Source organism: Lampris incognitus, unplaced genomic scaffold (assembly GCF_029633865.1).
Source record: "Lampris incognitus isolate fLamInc1 unplaced genomic scaffold, fLamInc1.hap2 scaffold_172, whole genome shotgun sequence".
In the NCBI taxonomy this organism is placed as follows: domain Eukaryota; kingdom Metazoa; phylum Chordata; class Actinopteri; order Lampriformes; family Lampridae; genus Lampris; species Lampris incognitus.
The window spans coordinates 7,206-28,484 of NW_026611133.1; the positions used below are offsets into that span (position 1 = coordinate 7,206).

A 21,279-nucleotide genomic window follows, 5' to 3' on the forward strand; every position below is an offset into this window, starting at 1 on the left:
CCAATGACTGCTGGGATAGGCTCCTGCACACGTATCACGTGGGATGTGATACTGATCATTTTTTCCCTTTTTCTAGTGCGGCAGCAACATGCTGCCGTACCAGCAACCCCACGACCCCGGGAGCAAGGACAAGCGGTTTGGATAATGGATGGATGGTGTTGAGCTGTGATCTACAGAGCGGCCTCGATCTGGTAGTCTGGGATCGATTGGTTCTGTCGCCACCCACTACCGAGGGGAAGTCCCGCTACTTTCCTCTCGTCGAGGAGACATCCGTCTTGTCGCTGTAGTGGTTATTTCACTCCTTTTCCAGGTATGTTGTGGACTATAAACAGTTAGTGTGACTTTAGTCACTTGCTAACATGTGAGAAGTGTTCAGAGCTCGTTATTGTGACATTTTGAGCAAATTAGAGCCCAAGTCTGTCGAGCTTCGCCAAGTGTCTGTGTGTGTGTACGCGAGAAAGCGCGCCCCCGCGCTGTAACCGTGCAGCCTGTTGTTTTGCCGCGTGCAGACGCCATGTTGTGCTGCATTGTGGTGTCACATGCTGTAATATAGTGTGGCGGCTTCAGGGAGCAGCCGGGACGCGAACCCGTACCTCTTGCACCGCGGGCGACAACGTTAACCAGTCGACTAAAGGGTCCGACCCGTTAGCCAAGGGCCAACGTGTCTACTTATCCGTGCACGTTACACTACCCCCCTCTCCCTCCTTCGGGATTCCCCGCGAATCGTCAAAGCCAGGATGCGAACCCGGGGCTCTCACTCCGCAAGCGACAACGTTAACCAGTCGACTAAAGCAGTGGTTCTCAACCTTTTTGGGGTCCTGGACCCCCTGCGTATTTTTGATCTACCCTGAGGACCCCTCCACCTGATCTTGGGGGAGGGGGGTTGCAATTTGTAGAAACAGTAGAAACTGCATTTGAAATTGCATTATAGCATTTATTCACTCTTTGGGGCAAAAATAAGAGCTTTCAGTTGTAACTTAGATATAGTTAACAAAACAGAATTCTTATGCAGTAACTTTCAGATATATGTAACAACAGAATTTTTATGCAGTAACTTTTAACAATGCAAACGGGAGCGAGATCTCTTCTTAAACAGATGTAATTAGAGAAAAAAGTCCTGTGACCCTTTATAGTTTAGGTAGATAAAGGTCTCAGTCACATTTGAATAAAATAATCCTATTTCTATAAATGTCATAGGATCTTTTTTTAAAAGATATTTTATTTTCACGGACCCCTTGCAATTACACCACGGACCACTAAGGGTCCGCGGACCCCCGGTTGAGAAACACTGGACTAAAGGGCTTATTCATCCGTGATCGTTAAATTGCCCCCTTCCTTCGGGAATCGCCACAGCCAGGACGCGAACCCGTGTCTCATCGCTGACCGCTCGACTATAGGGTCCGACCCGCTAGCCAAGGGCTACCGAGCCGATTCATCCGTGATCGTTACAATATTTTGCGTTGTTATTCGTGTAACCGGTTATGTTCTTGCCCGGTGCGGGATTCGATACGGGGTGTACTGCACCACAAGGCGACGTCACTAACCGCTCGGCTAAAGGGTCAGACCCGTTAGCTAGCTAGGGGCTAACGGGTCTTATTAGTAGTTTACAGTCGTGTAACGTGTTTGACGCACTTTAATGAGTTTTGGTGAATTTTACGAGTTACTGAGCTTCGGCTGTTTTTGGTAAAATCCGGTGTGTACTCGGAGACGGACTGGGCTGGAACAACACTTTAACCCAACAACAAACTTACAGACAGCAGGTGCAGGCCGCAGGGAAGGCTAGCAACGGGACGTAGCGCATCCGGCGACCAAGAGTCCGTGTGTGTGAGTGTCTCTGTGAGACGATCCGACGTGGAGCCCGGCAACCAAGGGGAATACAAACTTGGGGGAGCCAATCAGGGAGAGGGGCTGCAGGTGTGCAGGACGGCAGGGAACGGACAGCCAATGGGAGAAAGGGGAACAGGTGCGTGAAGCCGGGCAATCAGGGTCACGCAGGCAAGCGGGGACAGGTGAACCGAAACACTAACCGGGGGGTGGGGACGGGGGAGCCCCGACGACCCAGATCACACACCCATGACAAGTGGTGCGCAAACTCCGACTACTCGGCGCACCACAGCCGTACACCGGGGGGGGGGGGGCAGTAATGGTGCAGACCCACAAATACATGCAGCAAGTGTAGCGTGGTCTCTGCGTTGTGTAGTTTGTTGGTGTGACTGAGACGCTATGACGACCAGGTAGATGATATCCTATTTATTGCCATCAGGAGCCTGTATGAAACCGGTACACAGCAGTGAATATACAGGTCTCCTTCCGCATACAGTGCCCACAGCCGTCTCCTTCAAAGTCCAGCGCGAAAGGGCGACAAAACTGCATACGCTCACTGTGACACTGAATTATTTTTTCATTCCAAGTTCTTTTTGTTAACATAAATGATACAAAACCCATATAAAATGGTGTACAAAATAGCTTGCAATTCTCCTTTAAAATAAAGAAATAACATAAAATTAAAATAACAACCCCCCCACACCTGTATGAAAACAGTACACAGCAGTGAATATACAGGTCTCCTTCCGCATACAGTACCCACAGCCTGCAATTGATTCACCAACAACGCTATTTTCAGTACATGAGTGGGCAACAGCACCCTCTAGTGGACATCCTACCAACGCACTCCCACACTAGAACGACATGTGCAGTTACCATCACATTTTCCACACTAAATCCACGTAAATGAACAGAATAGTTGAGAATTGCAACACAAAACACAAACTAGTTAACGGTTATTACCACTACCGTCGATGGCAAATGAGAAACAGTATTTACAGGGTAATTTACCAAAACTCTTTAACAGCACATAGAATGCACACCGTCCCTTTCAAAGTCCAGAGCTAAAGGGAAGGCACCAGGCGTGAACGAAGAGCTTCCGCCACAACGGAAGAGTCCATTATATAATAGCTTATTCATAACGCCAAATATCAGCTTTGAAATGTTATGACCGGATTCTATCAACTTTATAATGACTTCTGAAATGTACTTTGACCATTAGATGTGTACTAGTGCGTTGTAAGAAGTTAATATTGTAGGGAATTCGGGGGGCAGTCTGGGAGACCGTCGCCATGGCCGGGATGCGAACCTATGTCTCCCGCTCCGCAAGCGACAACGTTAACCAGTCGACTAAAGGTTCCGACCCATTAGTCAAGGACCAACGTGTCTACTTATCCATGCACGTTACACTACCCCCCTCCTTCGGGAAGCGCGTCCCCGCGCTTAAGCATATCAGCTCCTTCACGCCTCAGGGCGCCTACGCTTCCGATGGCCTTACGGTCGCTCCATCCCACTTCTGACACAAATGTAGCGAATTCGGGGGGCAGTCTGGGAGACCGTCGCCATGGCCGGGACGCTCTGAGCCCTTTCTTGTTTGTAATGGTGATGGGCAGGTTGACAGACAAGATCAGGCAGGAGTCTCCATGGACGATTATGTTCACGGATGACATTGTGATCTGTAACAAGAGAAGGGTGCAGGTTGAGGCGAGCTGGGAGAGGTGGAGGTATGCACTGGAGAGAAGAGAAAATGAAAGTCAGTTGGAGCAAGATGGAGTACCTATGTGTGAATGAGAGGGAGGACAGTGGAATGGTCAGGATGCAAGGAGTAGAGGTGACGAAGGCATATGAGTTTGAATACTCGGGGTCAACTGTCCAAAGTAACGGGGAGTGCAGTAGACAGGTGAAGAAGAGAGTGCAGGCAGGGTGGAGTTGGTGGAGAAGAGTGTCAGGAGTGATTTGCGACAGAAGGGTACCAGCAAGAATGAAAGGGAAGGTTGTTGGGAGTGATGAAGAAGGACAGGATTAGGAACGATTATATTAGAGGGACAGCTCAGGTTGGACGGTTTGGAGACAAAGCAAGAGAGGCAAGATTGAGATGGTTTGGACATGTGTGGAGGAGAGATGCTGGGTATATTGGGAAAAGGATAGTGAATATGGAGCTGCCAGGAAAGAGGAAAAGAGGAAGGCCAAAGAGGAGGTTTATGGATGTGGTGAGGGAGGACATGCAGGTGGCTGGTGTGACAGAGGAAGATGCAGAAGACAGGAAGAGATGGAGACGGATGATCCGCTGTGGCGACCCCTAACGGGAGCAGCCGAAAGTAGTAGTAGTAGTAGTAGTAGTAGTAGTAGTAGCAGGAGGAGGAGGAGGAGTAGGAGTAGGAGTAGGAGTAGTAGTATTAGTAGTAGTAGTAGTAGTGGTCATAATCCTAGTCTAAGTTGTGGCTCCATCAGTAACAGACATGGGGCATGAGGTCTTGGTTAAGAAAACAGGGCTTTACTCGTGGACAGATCAACCCATGAGAACTGGGTTGGAAGAGAAAATACAATAAATAAAAATACAATAAACGAAATGCATGTATGTGTCTTGTTTTCACAATTCTTAATTTCCTATAGCTATACAACAGGTAGCATGTTAGCTAGCTAGCACATACATAGCCTTGTATAGTAACCGGAGAAATAAACTTCACTCAAACATACCTCGTAGGCTGCTTGTTACTACAGGGGCTAAAATCGTCTTCCTGTCCTCCTTCCTTTAGGCTTCTACACCATGCACACACAGCGCTTGAGCCTGGCGATAGCTTTCACCATTCTTGACCAGTCAGAGAGCTTGTGTAGACAATCTAACACTGACCTTACTACCTTTGCTTGGGTGTCATGAACCTGGGCCTTCTTGAGCTCTGGGTCACTGCTTGCGATTTCTCCCACCTTGACTACTCTGCTTGGTAGTTCTTTCTGCCAAAGAAAGGCTGGGCCTGTGAACCAGTTAGAAGCTGCAAGTTGCTCTGCTGTGAGACCTCTTGGGGCGTGATCTGCTGGTTTCTCTTCAGAAGCCACATACTTCCATTGTGCAGACTCTGTGCTTTGCTACGAACACATGAAATCTTCTGGCTTCATTATTGATGTATCTGAGGACAACCATCGAATCAGTCCAGAAGAATTCATGTAGACAAGCTACTTCCAGTTCTTTCTTCAACATGTCACTGGTGCGGACAGCCACCACTGCTGCTGAACATTGAACATTACTGGTTCAGGTGCAGGAAGATGACTCGCAATGATGGACTCTGCAAATGCTCTAACGAGAGCTGTTGTGCTTTCTTCATGCTTTGGCTGTGTCACAGCGTGTGGTGGAGAGTGGTGCTGTAACAGGCTACTTTATGCTTGACTTTCTCATGCTTGACTACCTCCTTCAGAGAGACATTGTCATGTTCATGGAGCAGCTTGTTTATTTCTTCGTCTGAGCACTCACTTTGCTGATATACTTGCTGTCGTGCCTTGGCAGCCTTTAGCTTCTTAATCGTCTCCAGTTGCTCTAGTTGTCTGCGTTTGCCCTCTTGTTTGGCTCGTAAATGTGCGGCTTCAGCTTCGAGTCTTTAAAGATCTTCTTCATGATGTTCTTGCTCTAGCAGTACTTCTAAAGTGGCTTCATTGGCAGCAACTTCAGCATACATTGTTTCAAGAATGAGCAGAGGACTTGGTGCGGTGAAAGTTGCTTAGAGAGTGGGCAGACGACTTGGTGCGGTGAGAGTTGATGCTTAGTTTTTCTGAGGCTACAGACTTGATTTCCAGCGCTGTCTCTTCCTCACCTTGTTCTTCATCCCTTTGATCTTCACCCTTTCTTGTGTTTAGACGACCTCTTGCAGTCTCGATGACCCTTTTTGTTACTGCTTCACGTGTCTACTCTGCGGCGTGTGTCATTGTCGGGAATGTCGATGTGCCTTAATTCTTCATAAACAACGTTCAAATCGTTTGAGGCGTTGCTTACCTTTGTGATGTGTTTGTGCAGCAGGTCGTTTGAGCATTCTCCAGTCAGCGTTTGGTTGGCGTCTTTAGTGATAGCCTTCCACTTCTTGGAGCTCATACTGAAACAGTGTGCAAGTCTTCTTACTTGCTCATCGTGCAGCTCTTGGCCCTTTTCCGTGAACTTGCGGACTCTGGTCTCTTGTTGGCTCTTGTGAGTTCAGTAGGTAAGAACACCGGCTCTCCCACCGGAGGTCGATGGTTCAAATCCCGTTTGGGATGAGTCCGTGGTTTAGACCCCTGATGCTACACAAGCCAACCCCCTCTCAGATACGCGTCTGCTTAATGAAATGGTAGATACATCCAACAAGAGACTGCTGGATCTGCGTTTCCTCCATATTGATTTATGAATGCTGAAATGGTAATGGTCACATGTCCCTGAAAAACACCACAAAACACATTTCATAATACAGCTTTAGGGATGGGATATGGGACTGATACCAGGTTAAGATGAACTGTCAGGGAGTCCCCGTGTGACCCCCGGCTTGGTCGGGAGTCCTACAGACACAATTGACCTTTCGCAAAGTACCGCCCCAGAACGGTGCTTGTCCAATCCTACCTTAGCAACGGTCCGTCAAGCTTTCAAACACACAACAAAATGCTGAAACGGTGTGCCTATGGGATCTGCAGATCGGATACTAGATATGTGAAAAGTTTGGAGGGGGTGTAATTCTCTTCAATTCAATGTGGGCAATAGATTTGGCAGTGTAGCAGACCCCATGGCCAGCTTAATCCATCCAGAATCAACAATAATACCTGTCTGCTCCAAGCTAAGCTTGCTACTAGCTATTATTGATAGCTAATACAGCTAACGTATTGTTACTGTTACTTTCACCCACACAATGCGCTGATTTCTTCCTTCATGTTTTGGTGTTTTCCGGCTGCTTCAAGCCGGAGGTAACACGGGGATTCGAACCGGTGATCTCCGTGTTGGTAAGCACCGGAATATACCGCAATGTCCCTGCAAAACTGATTTTATCGCCATTACTTTCCCCCACTGACCCCAAACTAACGGTGTAAATCTGCGCTGTTCAAGTGGTGGATGTGACGTTACTTGATATGGGCCGATACTTTCAGCCGCACTTAGAATCGGCGGTGAAGAAGTGGTACCGGTGCATCCATGAAAGAGTCACAAACATGAAATCTGTGAAGTACACCCTGCACGTGTCAGAAAAATAACCAGCATGCTTGAAATGGGGGGGAATGACCTCTGATAATGTAACCAAGGGGCACGGGTTTGATTATCTACAAGGCGAAGGTGGTGCTGTATAGAGAACACGTTGAAAGAAAATGATGGTCACGTTGCTGGCCAGTCCTACCCCACCTTTCTGGGAGCCGCCCAACACATCGGGTGTCGTCTGCTGTCCATCACTAAGCAATGTAAGCAGTTTGAAAATCAGTGCCTTGGTTAAAGGCTGTGCTGCCCTGGAGATTCAAACTAGGGATGCTGGGTGAAAAGCATCTGGTGAGTTGTGCGGAGGGAAGAGGTGCACAGAACACAACATCCACAGAAGGTACAGGAAGCTGATTTATTGTTGGTCTGAAAACTCATCACACATGCAAACAGCAATGTTGAAGCCGTGGGATCATTCATGTTTTATTAGCAAACTAAACCCAAACAAAACAAACATGACAGAACTGAACAAAGAGTGCGTCTGTACAGGTCAAAGGTCAGAATATCCTACAATATATACTATTATTGTACACCTGGATTACAACAGACGACATTAGATGAGCAGTCACAATGATCAGTGCTGTGTGGTTGCATTTCTCCTTTCAATTTGTTCTTCTTCTCCTCTGACAGACCAAGTGACGACGAAGACGACTGGATGAAGGGCCAGCTGATCCGGTTCTGATCTGTTAACAGTCCGCTTGTCGCAAAGTGCCAAGTCTTAGACTTTGTTTCATGGACAAAGAAACAAAACTGAGTTTTAAAAGAAAAAAAAAGTGATTCACATTAAGAGACTAGTCTGGAAAGAACCACTGCTGGTTTTTCCAGACCCCATCCTGAAGCCAGGCACACCTCCTAGAGGAAGTAACTAAAGATGAATGAATTTGAAGTTTGGAGCACTGACAACAGCGGCGTTTAACACCCTCCCTTTCCACCGTGGACAGCCCCAACATACAGATGTGTACACTGACTCGGGCGGGGCCGTACTTTTCTATAGTCGTTGAATCCATTCGTTAAACTCATCAAACTCTACTTTTACAGGCAGCGAGAGCTTATGTGTCATGACTGCACAGCACTTCACACCACTGGGTTTGGCCTTCGGGATGTCAAATTCAGATTTTCTTCACCAAACAACCAGAAAATTACACAAACCCAAACCTGGATGTTTTTTGTGGCGACCACGAGTCTGTAGACTGAGCGACATGGCAGGTGGTTAGACTAGAGGTCATTAAGAGGAACTGCTCTGAGAGGAGGCCTGTCTGTCAGATTTACTTCATATCATCATATTAATAACATGTAATTAGAATAATTTCACTCATTTCTTCTTTGGCCACGTGATAGCTGTTCTAGGAGCCTATTCATGACATATGAAGCACACTTCAAACTTCAAAGCTTTAATGGATCTTCTCCCAGAAATAAAAACCACTCGTCTCCTTGCCTACACGTGTTCAGCAGCAGTACACAGATCGTGCGCAATTTTGTCAATATTCTCATTTTTCAAACCAAACTATAACAAAGTAAGGGATATTAGAAGACTACTCTGAGTAGTAACACTCATCAGGTGATTTCTTCTTTCAAGGTCAAAGGTCAAGCAGTCAAACAACCCGAGCAGCTCTCTCCCTGCAGTCATCAGCCAGTATGTTGCTGAAGCAGAACATGTGATGAAGGAGCATTTGATTACAAGGCTTGTGCACTTTGTCAAAGCAGGTTTGCAGAATGTTACGGGGGGTACAGGAACCTCCTTCCTGTTTCCACTTTCAAACTGAGAGCAGAACTTCTACCACACAGACTCACCCTCAGTGGAGTGGTTCAGTATAGAGTCAAGAGTGAGATACCCCCCCCCCGTCATGCAGTCAAGACACCAAAGACGCCATGAAGACCAAATGGTTTGAAGAGAACCTGCAGCAAGGATCAAGAGTAGTCCATGGGCTCCGTGGAGCCACTTTGCCCTGCCTCCTGACTCTCCATCTCCTCTGGCTCCTCAGAGCTCCTCTTGCCCTCCTCTCTGCTCCCTGCGGTGAAGGGGGGCACACCTGGGGCGGATTCGTCCATAGATGAAGGCTCTTGGCGGTCAATGGTAGAGGAGGACTGGGCTCCGTCCATCTTAACCCCGCCTGTCCGCTCCCCGGACACCCTGCTCCCCGCTGTGCCCTGCTGCTCCCTAAGGTGGCGCTCCATGGAGGCCTGGATGGAGGAAACCATCTCCTGCAGCTTCCTCCTCTGACGCTCTGTCACGCCAGGATCTAGGTGCTGCCCGTCCTTGGTGGTGATGAAGCCTGGCGCCATGCGCACCAGCTCCCTTCCTGCATCTTCAGGGACATCTGACAGGTCAGGGGGAACGAGGGACACGCTGGCGCTCAGGTCAACCCCACTGCTGTGCTGCCGCGTGATTGGCCGGTGTTCAGGAGGAGAAGAGCCTCCTGCACTGCCAAGGGAGTGACCTTTGCCTTGGAAGGCGGTTACACTCTGGAGCTGCTCCTTTTTCCGGACTACACCCCCGCTCCCCAGCCGGAGCCCACCAGGGGAGAGGCTCCCCTCGCGACTCCCCCTGCTGGCCGCCTCTGCACGCAGCTGCATCAGCGCCTCCCTCACCAGCTCCTCCACATCAGGGCCAACTGGGAAGTGTCCTGCTGCGTCGACACACAGCTCCAGGCGCTGCTCAGCGGCGTTGAACACAAATGTTTTCCCCATAAGGTGAGGGAGGGTGCAGTGCTTTCCATCCATCAGCCCTGGGGGGAGGGTTCAACCACATGTTAGAACTAAAGACTTTAAAGTAGGAAAAGTCAGTACATTTACATGATGTTAGAAAAAGCGGATTTACTGTGTTAGTACGACTAAAACTAGACCTTTAAAATACATGTAAACATGCTAGTCTAACTGAAACCCTATTAAATCGAAATTGTTGACTAACACACCTAGATGATGCGGTTGGGGGTCGATTTACTCTGGCATGTATATACGCTTCAATTGGCCTCGAACTGACCTAGGCGTTCTGCGCATGATCCATAGTTCCCACGGTCCAATAGCAACCAGCTGAAAGGGGGCATATCGCGACCTACCGTACCGGGGTCGGACATACTTCCGTCAATAAATCGATGCTCCCCCGGTTCTTGTGTACTGGGACGACAGTAGTCCAATTACTTGGCCTAATCGAGCTGTAACCATGGCTCGACTTAACTGTGCATGTAAACGCAGTCAGTGTCGCGCACTCTGGCTCCATATGCATTTCTCTTTTATGAGTTCTCTTTTATTTCGATGACGTTTCAGCCCTCAGGCCTTCCTCAGGATCAACAATAACAGTAGGACACAGGCACGGGTATGTTACGCAGGCCACACCCTAGTGACACCTCTGAGGATGATGAGACAGTCATGTTGAACCATGAGGGTGAGAAAACCAATCAAGAGGCCTTCAGCAAATCAAAACTCCTAACAAACAGTGACAGGAGCTACAGCCAATCAAATCACTGCATACAAAGTGACGAGAGCCATTATGTCCAACACTACATATAGAGGTTTAAATGACAAATTTTTGGTTAAGTATATTCAAAAATGTTGAAAATACATTTGTTTGAATAGATTTCTAATAGATGTACAGAAAAAGTTAAACCTCAGCCCGAGACGAACATCATAAACAACTTAGTCTAAATATCCAGTCAACAGAGGTACATTTCAGAAAACACTTCAAGTCACAGGGCCCAGACACAACAAACCGACTAGTGGCGACAAAGGCCGACTGTTGTGTCGCCTCACGTCACCTGCCGTCTGGGCCAAAAAGTAGCACTTGAACACACTGCAAAGACTACAGCCGAACTAGCATGTACATTCTGCACTGATTCACTAAGCTTAACAGCCAATCAGAGCAATCTCTCTCACCGATGGGCTCCGCCCATTCAACATGCTGAATTGGCCAAAAAGCTGCCGACAGGTGTCTGACTAGTGCCAACGGTGTAGGACACCGCAAAAACTAGGGCCACAGACGCTCACAGACGGCCCGGCATTGGCCGGCCTGGTGTGCCTGGGCCCATAGTCTATATTCAGTCCAAGAGATGATGGAGTTCTCACACGGTGGATCCAATAGTGTTCCCTCCTGTACAGTAAAACGTCCAAGTTACCTCCTCTTGGGGGAGTGACACCTTCTCAATACCACTATATCTTAGAGAGGAAACGGGATGACTAAATTCAACAACATGTGCTGCTACTGGATAATTCATGTTTTTGCATCTTGTCGTGCTTCTGTGTTCAGCAATACGAGATTTCAGTGTTCTACTCGTCTTTCTAACATGTCACTGACCGCAAGGGCCAGCGACAAGATAAATGACCGACTTAGTGTGACAGGAAACACCTGCTTTTATAGGGCTCGCTTTACCTGTGTGCGAATGTTTAAAACTCTTACAACACCAAGTCACCGGCGGCCATTTGGGGTCGAGTATGACCGTCCTCCCCCTGGGTTCCTCTGGGTCGTCAGGTGGGTGTAGAGGCCAATCCTGGAGCCACATAATAGGAGGACACCTGTGCATGACAGCTTTTTACGTGGAGTGGCTGATGCTCCTGCAGCTACCACACGATCCTTGGCAGGGGGTGGCCAGAGTCCAATGACTTGGAGAACCAAGATGATCGGGGACCGCCCTCTGTTGTGGCCTTCATCCGCCTTAACTGCCGTTGTGGCCTGGAGACATCTTCCACCAGTTCTGCCGTTGAGGTCTTTGTCGGACTGCGCTTCATCTGGAACCCCCCCTTGACCTATCCACCTTGGGTGACCCCACCAGGAGCCAAGCTCCGGACGGCATGGCTCTTGGGATCATTAGTACATGCAAGCTTCTCCACCACGACAAGGTGGAGTTCCAGGAGAGGACAACAGTAAGTATAATTACACTGACTACAACCAGCACAGCAGCAGTTGCCATCAGGGATGGGTGCTCAGTGGCTTGGTCTAGTACTGATTAAGGAGGTAAATGCAATGCCCCTTTTACACTACATGGTACCGGCTCAACTCGACTCGACTCGACTCACTTCTGTGTCATTTTCCATCACTGCAACAGTACCCCCTCAGTGTAGCTGGTCTGCATTGATTCTGGTACCTGTTCCAGGTTTTTTTGGAACCTCGACAAAGGTGCTACCAGAAAAGTGGTAACAGTTACCAAAATGCCGGTACTTTCCAGTAATGGAAAACAAAAAAAGGGTGAGCCGAGTTGAGTCAAGTCGAGTTGAGCCGGTACCATGTAGTGGAAAAGGGGCATAAGTGTACCAGGTGGTCTCTCAGGTCTTATATACCATTAGAGGTCATATAATCTCTTACATAACATTAGAAGGCGCTCTTTGAATACATCATTGAGTGGACAATCAGATTCAAGTATATGCCAATGTTTTGTTATGATTCTTTTGATCTGTTCTGAATACTCTGTTGTAAACATGACACAGTCATCTGATTTCACTGTAGGCTTATTTTTCAAGCGGTCAGACCTAGATCTTTCTTTTATTTTCGTGGCAGCATCATTTAGGGCAGATTTCTTATATCCTCTTTGTTGAAAGTTGTTTTTCATTTCACTCATGTTCCTGTCAAGATCACCAGTTTTCTGACAAATTCATTTTAGTCTGGGAACCTGAGTAAAAGGAGACTATTTTCAACGGTAAGGGATGATCAGAGTCTGCCCTTAGTTAAGTACTTCTAGCATCTGGTTTTCTGAACAGATCTGTCTACAAGTAATCATTCTCGAATGATCCATAAGTCTAGAAAACTGATGTGTTTGTAGTAATAATCCACAGTAAAGGACAGACATTCAGAACATGAGTTGAGGTATGTAAAAAAAGACTCCACCTGTGTCTTGGACCCTTTCCATAAACCAGACACATCATCCAAGTACCTCTTCCATAAAACTATGTTCTCCTTAAAGCCACGACTACAGTAAATAAACCTGTCTTCAAACAAGCAGTGTAGTGGTCTATTCTGTTGCCTACCAACACAGGGATCGCCGGTTCAAATCCCTGTGTTACCTTCTGTTTGGTCGGGCGTCCCTACAGACACAATTAGCCATGACTGCGGGTGGGAAGCTGGATGTGAGTAATGTGTCCTGGTCGCTGGACTAGCGCCTCCTCTGGTTGACTGGGGTGCCTGTTAAGGGGGGGAGGGGGAACTGGGGGGAATAGCGTGATCCTCCCACGTGATACGTCCCCCTGGTGAAATTCCTCACTGTCAGGTGAAAAGAAGGAGCTGGTGACTCCACATGTATCGGAGGAAGCATGTGGTAGTCTGCAGCCCTCCCCAGATCAGCAGAGGGGGTGGAGCAGCGACCGGGACGGCTCGGAAGAGTGGGGTAATTGGCATTTCCCCCTCCCCCCTGAACAGGTGCCCCGACCTACCAGAGGAGGCGCTAGTGCAGCGACCAGGACACATACCCACATCCGGCTTCCCACCCGCAGACACGGCCAATTGTGTCTGTAGGGACGCCCGACCAAGCAGCAGGAAACACGGGGATTTGATACGATGATCCCCGTGTTGGAAGGCAACAGAATAGACCGCCACACCACCCGGACGCCCCTCAAAACCCAATTCTATCGGAAGTCCCTAAAAAAAACTGTCCTTGAGTTGTCCAACTTGATTTTAAAACACAACTATTGGTTATTCCAAGTTACCTTTTTAAATGTTTTAAAGTCGACTTAGCCAACTCCAAAAGACAGTTCACTTCATTTACTTCCTCCTCCATCAGTACCAGACCGAGCCAGTGTAGTCACTGTCCCTGACGCCCCCTGCTGCTGTGCTGGTTGTAGTCAGTATAATTACGTATACTGACTGTTGTAAGAGTTTTAAACATCCGCACACAGGTAAAGCGAGCCCTATAAAAGCAGGTGTTTCCTGTCACACTAAGTCGGTCATTTATCTTGTCGCTGGCCCTTGCGGTCAGTGACATGTTAGAAAGACGAGTAGAACACTGAAATCTCGTATTGCTGAACACAGAAGCACGACAAGATGCAAAAACATGAATTATCCAGTAGCAGCACATGTTGTTGAATTTAGTCATCCCGTTTCCTCTCTAAGATATAGTGGTATTGAGAAGGTGTCACTCCCCCAAGAGGAGGTAACTTGGACGTTTTACTGTACAGGAGGGAACACTATTGGATCCACCGTGTGAGAACTCCATCATCTCTTGGACTGAATATAGACTATGGGCCCAGGCACACCAGGCCGGCCAATGCCGGGCCGTCTGTGAGCGTCTGTGGCCCTAGTTTTTGCGGTGTCCTACACCGTCGGCACTAGTCAGACACCTGTCGGCAGCTTTTTGGCCAATTCAGCATGTTGAATGGGCGGAGCCCGTCGGTGAGAGAGATTGCTCTGATTGGCTGTTCAGCTTAGTGAATCAGTGCAGAATGTACATGCTAGTTCGGCTGTAGTCTTTGCGGTGTGTTCAAGTGCTACTTTTTGGCCCAGACGGCAGGTGACGTGAGGCGACACAACAGTCGGCCTTTGTCGCCACTAGTCGGTTTGTTGTGTCTGGGCCCTGTGACTTGAAGTGTTTTCTGAAATGTACCTCTGTTGACTGGATATTTAGACTAAGTTGTTTATGATGTTCGTCTCGGGCTGAGGTTTAACTGTTTCTGTACATCTATTAGAAATCTATTCAAAACAAATGTATTTTCAACATTTTTTAATATACTTAACCAAAAATTTGTCATTTAAACCTCTATATGTAGTGTTGGACATAATGGCTCTCGTCACTTTGTATGCAGTGATTTGATTGGCTGTAGCTCCTGTCACTGTTTGTTAGGAGTTTTGATTTGCTGAAGGCCTCTTGATTGGTTTTCTCACCCTCATGGTGCAACATGACTGTCTCATCATCCTCAGAGGTGTCACTAGGGTGTGGCCTGCATAACATACCCGTGCCTGTGTCCTACTGTTATTGTTGATCCTGAGGAAGGCCTGAGGGCTGAAACGTCATCGAAATAAAAGAGAACTCATAAAAGAGAAATGCATATGGAGCCAGAGTGTGTGACACTTTTTTCCTACTTTCAGATCTACTTCCAGGGATCAGCACCTCACTACAACCCCTACTGGGCATTACTTTCACTTACACGAACTGAAGACTTTTCCATAATGCTCACAAAGGTAAAGTATAAAGAACATACCCATGTCTTTCTTCACAATGTTGTAGAAGACGCCGCCCTGCTGGAACAGGTGAGGCAGTTTCTTTGCGTAGGACCAGACATCTTCACCTGCAGAAGAAGGCAAATATTTCAAAGATTACTGCTCTTCAGGATGAAGACTGAAAGAAAGCTGGGGAGGCAGGATTGAACCCTTCTCAGCAGATGAAATCAGAGGAGATTTTTATAACAACAGCCAGTAACTTCTGTATTTTATCGACTAAATTTAACTTTTACATACTGGATCTAGAGATGTTGAAGTATTTAGGAATGAACTCATGTGATGAGTCTGCAGCATACCAGCAGGAGCTCTCGTGGAGCTGGTCACAAACAAAATGTTGTGAATATCGAATGGTCCTGTTTATTCTGCCTTTTTTTTATCTCAACCTCCTGCAGCATAACAGTCTGCTCAACATAACCCTAACCTTTGACCCCGTTGGCAGATGAAAAACGTACAGTGTACCCCGCTCCCCTTCATGATCCAATACACTAACTGGCTTCCTAGGGACCTGGGTTGAGTATATTGGAATATCTGCAATATAAAACTGGTCTGATCCATCACTGCCAGCTTTCCCAGCTGGTAACCCAGCTAATACATACTGCTTCCTGCCTCTGGTAACCAATCCAAGAGCAGCATGGACATATGCTGAGGGCCTGGATGGTTTACTCTGTCCAATCACATGCTGGGAGATCTGTCCCCACTGGCCCTGTGTTGTGAGTACGAGTGTCTAAAGGGCAGACTTATTGATTCTAATGGATAAGGAGGGTGGAAAAAGCAGCATGAGTGTGCAACATCACCACGAACCAGGCTTAGATCAACAGCTGTGTCCATGCCTATGATGTCACCTCTCTTCTCAGCAACACTACAGCAGTTTAGCAGAGCAGCTAAACTGGTGTGCTTCTTTTTCATTTCACTGAAGAACAGAGGAACAGAGAAGCAAAGAAAATCTGGCAAATGCTTACCCATCAATGCTGCTAAGAGACAGAGGGAGGACATCTCAAGGTCAATGCTATCCTGGAGTTCCCTGTTGCTCATCCTACTGGAGGTCAGGGCGTCGTCACTCTTCATAGTGTGGAGGGATGAATGGGAGCTGGATGCTCGGGGGATGGGGGCCGGGGTCTTTTCTTCAGGGCCCCTCAATATTTCCACAGTTATCCTGTCCCCATGCTGTAGGGCCACAGGCTCATTCTCCTCACCATCCTTGGCAGGGAGGAGCTCTTTGGGGGGGAAGCCATAGCGTATGCACTGCTGTGTTGCTGGAATGGCAAACTGTGTGGTGATGCTTCTCTGGAGCTCTGAGAAGGTAGTGTGAGCCTGCAGGTTGAGCATGGCCTGCCGACCATCACTAGTGGTGACACGGATCTTCTTCTCCTTATTGGACGAGGGGGCGGGAGTTTTGGTAGGTGTGGCCGGAGCAGACGAGGAGAATGTCTCCAAAGATCCACCAGGGGAAGATGGGCGACCCTGACCCTTCTTCTCCTGCTTCAGTCTGTCAGTCCTTCGCTTCTGAGAAACCAAGGCCTGCTCACTGATGCTCTGCTGGAGGGTGCGTTCAGCTCTGCTCATGGTCAGCTCCTCTTTGTGAAGGCTTTTGGCTTTCTGACCAGTCAGGATAATCTTGGTGGGCAGCTGTGGCTCCAGGGCCTGTTGATTCTCCATGGCATCAGTGAGCCTATGGGCGTGAGCTCCATCCACTGACACAGGGTTGTATTCATCTGGGTTCTTCTTTGCTGTGTGACGCAAAATAGTGTTGACAACTTTCTGGACCAGAATCTCACTGCCAAACTCCCCTGGGAAGTGCTTAGTGACCAGCTTCATGGCCACATCATAAACATTGCTGTTTAAGTTAACGTCAGTCTCATACTGGAACCAGTACACAGTTTCCCGCACTACACGCCCGCCCCACTCCAGGGTGATAGGGAAGGCCTCAGGGAGGTTGTCATACTCTTTCCCATCCCAGAAGTGTTTGAAGCCACATCCACACTTCCCGCCCTGGGAGCGGGTGTTGGTTCTGTCCCCATCCAGGTACACCACCGAGCCGTTGCCGTGAACGTGGCGGACAGAGGTCCCATGGCACCAGTTGCAGGTGTTAAGGGAGCTGAGTTTGTAGTCAGGGATGAGGACATCTCTCTGAGGGTCGTAAGAACAAACCACATTGTTGAGTGGGAAGCTGTAGTTCTTGTCAGGTCGAAGTTGTCCATGGGTGGACTTGGCCAAGTTGTAGAGCTTGCCGCCCGGTGCCAGCCATTCACTTGGCACATGGAGCTCAGAGAGCGCACCACAGATCAAACAGCGGTGCAGCCGGTTCTCCATGACAGACTTTTTGGCCGCCTCGGTCACCTCCTCAGGCTGAACCCCAATGACCCCGGTCCGTCTGTAGACATACTGGTGCACATCGGCCACCAGGGAGGGGTGGATGCCATGTTTCTCCATGAAGACCTCCTCCATAGCGTTGACCAGCCTCATGACGTATTTGTCCTGCAGGCTACGGTCACCCCCAATCACACAGCTCCCGTCTGGCTCAAGCTTGATATACTTCCTGATCAGCTCCTGGGGCACTCCCCAGGCCTTGGGGAGGAGCCTGGCCGGCAGCTTGGGGAGCAGTGTGTTCTTGACTCCCACCAGTGGGATATAGTGGTTACGTCCAGAGCTGCTCCAGGCGATGCAGATGGGCTTGTTGAGCTTCCCATCTTTCCCCTTGCACTTTTCCTCTGGCACTAGCCCCGGGAGGAAGGTGGCCGAGTAGTCCCCTGAGCTCCGCATCCCACTGAGGGAGTCTAACAGAACGATGGGCCGGTGGAGGACATTGGCCAGGCCAAAGATGTGGATGTTTCTCAGTCCAAGTGGAACGCCTTCTGGCGGGGTGAATAGGGGGTCACACTCATTGATGATGTCCTCCCACTCAGCAGCGTCAATAAAGTCCTGGAACAGAGCCTTGTAGCGATCCAGGTTTAGTTTGAAGTTTTGTTTTAAATTTTCTCGGAGGGCGTGCCAAAATAATTCCCTTCCTACTAAGGCCCTGGACACAGCATGGACCAGGCAGTGTCCATCTCCATCCACATGAACGGGGATAAGACATTCTCTGTTGTTGTTGGCTTTTTTGATCTCCTCCAAAGTATCATGGAGGTAGATCAGGCTACCAGATCTGTCCTTACCATAACCAACTGTGGACACATGGTCCGGTTCAATTAGAAAGGCCCTGTCTCCCAAAAGATAGCAGTCAAACATCTCACCTTGGTTCATCTCTCTCAGCAGCTTGGCTTTGCCTGTCTGTTTATCCATACCATACCTGGTGAGAACCGGAGAAAGAAGCTTGCAGTGGTAATTGGACAGCCCCATTACTTTCACCAACTCTGTTCCTTTTTTGGGGGCCCCGGTAACACCAAGCAGGGCATTTCTTAGAAGATTATGAAGCACAACATCTGGATCAGTTACCTCTTCGACGTTTAACAGGTTTTTCTGTTCATGCCGCTGACCACACTCTGTACACTCAATGCTGATGGAGCCATAGGCAGGGAAGAAGAGCCTCGCCTGGCATTTAGGGTCTGGGCAAGTACCAGACAATATACGCTTGTCCTTTTTCTTGGAGCTTTGTAGCAACGACATCTCGGGTGATAACGTCCTGCCGTCTGCCAGGCTTACAGAATCATGATAGTTGCGGCCCGGGAGGGCTGTCAAATGCGTTTGGGCCAAGGTACCGTTGGTTATTTGCTAGAATCACAGAGGAACAACACGGAAGCGGTCGGGTTTTTTCCTCCGTCGACTGTCTGTTGCAAAACGTGAAGACGTACGTAATCGTAAACGTAACCCGACGTAAACACGTTGGATTGTCGTACTTGTGGTTTGATTTTCAGCTAATGTTTACTATGTGGACAATGAACTGTGTCACGGAAAACAAGCACACTGCCCTGTAAGCTGTATACATTCTACCTTATCGAAAAGACAGCATGCGTTTCACAGTTTCGACATGTCTTATCGTTACAAAGCGCACGATCGATTTCATTAAGACTACATTTCCCAGAAGACACCGCGGCATGCTGAAGGTATCGTTTTACGGAGAAATTGATTGGGGAGAAGAGGGAGATGGTTTCCTGATTTATAGTCTACTCTTGACGCTCATTGTCTTCATTTAAACTCGATCAATCAGAGTTACATAAATGACAGAAGTTTGTAAAGTGTTGTTTGTGCTTAAAAACACAGCTGCAGCACACCCTGACGTTGACCGCAGTGTCGGCGGCAGCAGGAGGAGGAGGAGGAGGCGGCGGCGGCGGCGGCGGCGGCTAGTGGTGCTAGTCGGCTGGTTCGTTATGCTAGCTGTTTGGTTAGCGAAGCTCCGCAGGACGTGCGACCCTATATTACCGCTACATTACGTATGGTAATCAATGAAACGCCTCGCTTCGAAAACGACCAGCACACCGTTAACGCTAGCGTCATGCTAGCTAGCAGAGGAGCTAAAAGTTAGCATAGTTAATTCTAGATTAGCTTTAAAGTTCTGCCCTTTTTATTTTGCTTAACAACCTCCGGATAGCAGGACGCCAGGCAGCAGGCCAGATTTACGGTGTGCCTGGCTCCACACAGAAACACAGGGAAAAGCGTCGGCACGACATGTCCACATTTAGGCTAGCCAACGCTAGAATAGTGGGCATTAGCGTTACATTGTCTGTGGTTGCTTGGCAACGGAACATTAAAGAGAGTTAATTTCCGGTTGGACATAAAGGTGGTCATCTGAACGCGGATCTACTTTTGAGAAGGTCCAGTTGAGACTGGCGGGTCTGTTCTGGTGTTTTTAGACCTGGCCCTGATGACTGCTTTGTTTCACACAGGCCTCCATCCCTACCAAACACTCCACTGCCCACCAGAGAGGAGAACGTGACGAGTGACAGCATCCTCCCTCCCCAGTCCTGCTGCTGTCTGCTGTGTCACGGAGCCTGGTAATTACACCTGCCAGCAAAAACACTAAAACCACTTGCCCAACATTGTGTAGGTCCCACAGAAAGGTGAATCAGTTCATCTGGACACAAGGTTTATTGAGAGAGAAACGTTTCATCATCCTCCAAGTGACCTCTTCAGTCTCACCTGACTGCAGGTACCCCACCCTTATAAACAATACAGTGACTGCAGGTACCCCACCCTTATAAACAATACAGTGACTGCAGGTACCCCACCCTTATAAACAATACAGTGACTGCAGGTACCCCACCCTTATAAACAATACAGTGACTGCAGGTGTCCCCACCCTTATAAACAATACAGTGACTGCAGGTGTCCCCACCCTTATAAACAATACAGTGACTGCAGGTGTCCCCACCCTTATAAACAATACAGTGACTGCAGGTACCCCACCCTTACAAACAATACAGTGACTGCAGGTACTCCCACCCTTATAAACAATACAGTGACTGCAGGTATCCCCACCCTTATAAACAATACAGTGACTGCAGGTGTCCCCACCCTTATAAACAATACAGTGACTGCAGGTGTCCCCACCCTTATAAACAATACAGTGACTGCAGGTGTCCCCGCCCTTATAAACAATACAGTACAACTGACTGAAGGTGTCCCCACCCTTATAAACAATACAGTACAACTGATGCAGGTATCCCCACCCTTATAAACAGTACAGTGACTGCAGGTACCCCACCCTTATAAACAATACAGTGACTGCAGGTATCCCACCCTTATAAACAATACAATGACTGCAGGTGTCCCCACCCTTATAAACAATGCAAACAATACAGTGACTGCAGGTATCCCACCCTTATAAACAATACAGTGACTGCAGGTACCCCCACCCTTATAAACAATACAGTGACTGCAGGTGTCCCCACCCTTATAAACAATACAGTGACTGCAGGTGTCCCCACCCTTATAAACAATACAGTGACTGCAGGTATCCCACCCTTATAAACAATACAGTGACTGCAGGTGTCCCCACCCTTATAAACAATACAAACAATACAGTGACTGCAGGTACCCCCACCCTTATAAACAATACAGTGACTGCAGGTACCCCACTCTTATAAACAATACAGTGACTGCAGGTACCCCCACCCTTATAAACAATACAGTGACTGCAGGTACCCCACTCTTATAAACAATACAGTGACTGCAGGTACCCCCACCCTTATAAACA

The 21,279-nt window shown here is 48.3% G+C and overlaps 1 protein-coding gene across 1 annotated transcript; it reads right to left on the minus strand.

Moving 5' to 3' along the window:
- Positions 1-8,253: 8,253 nt before the first annotated feature.
- On the minus strand, positions 8,254-18,823 carry LOC130132809 (deubiquitinating protein VCPIP1-like). Its single transcript, XM_056301833.1, has 3 exons — positions 16,109-18,823; positions 15,131-15,217; positions 8,254-9,741 (listed from the first exon to the last, which is right to left on the minus strand). Exons 1-3 carry the CDS (start codon positions 18,750-18,752, stop codon positions 8,924-8,926), a joined length of 3,549 nt encoding a protein of 1,182 aa, XP_056157808.1. The 5' UTR covers positions 18,753-18,823; the 3' UTR covers positions 8,254-8,923.
- Positions 18,824-21,279: the final 2,456 nt, after the last annotated feature.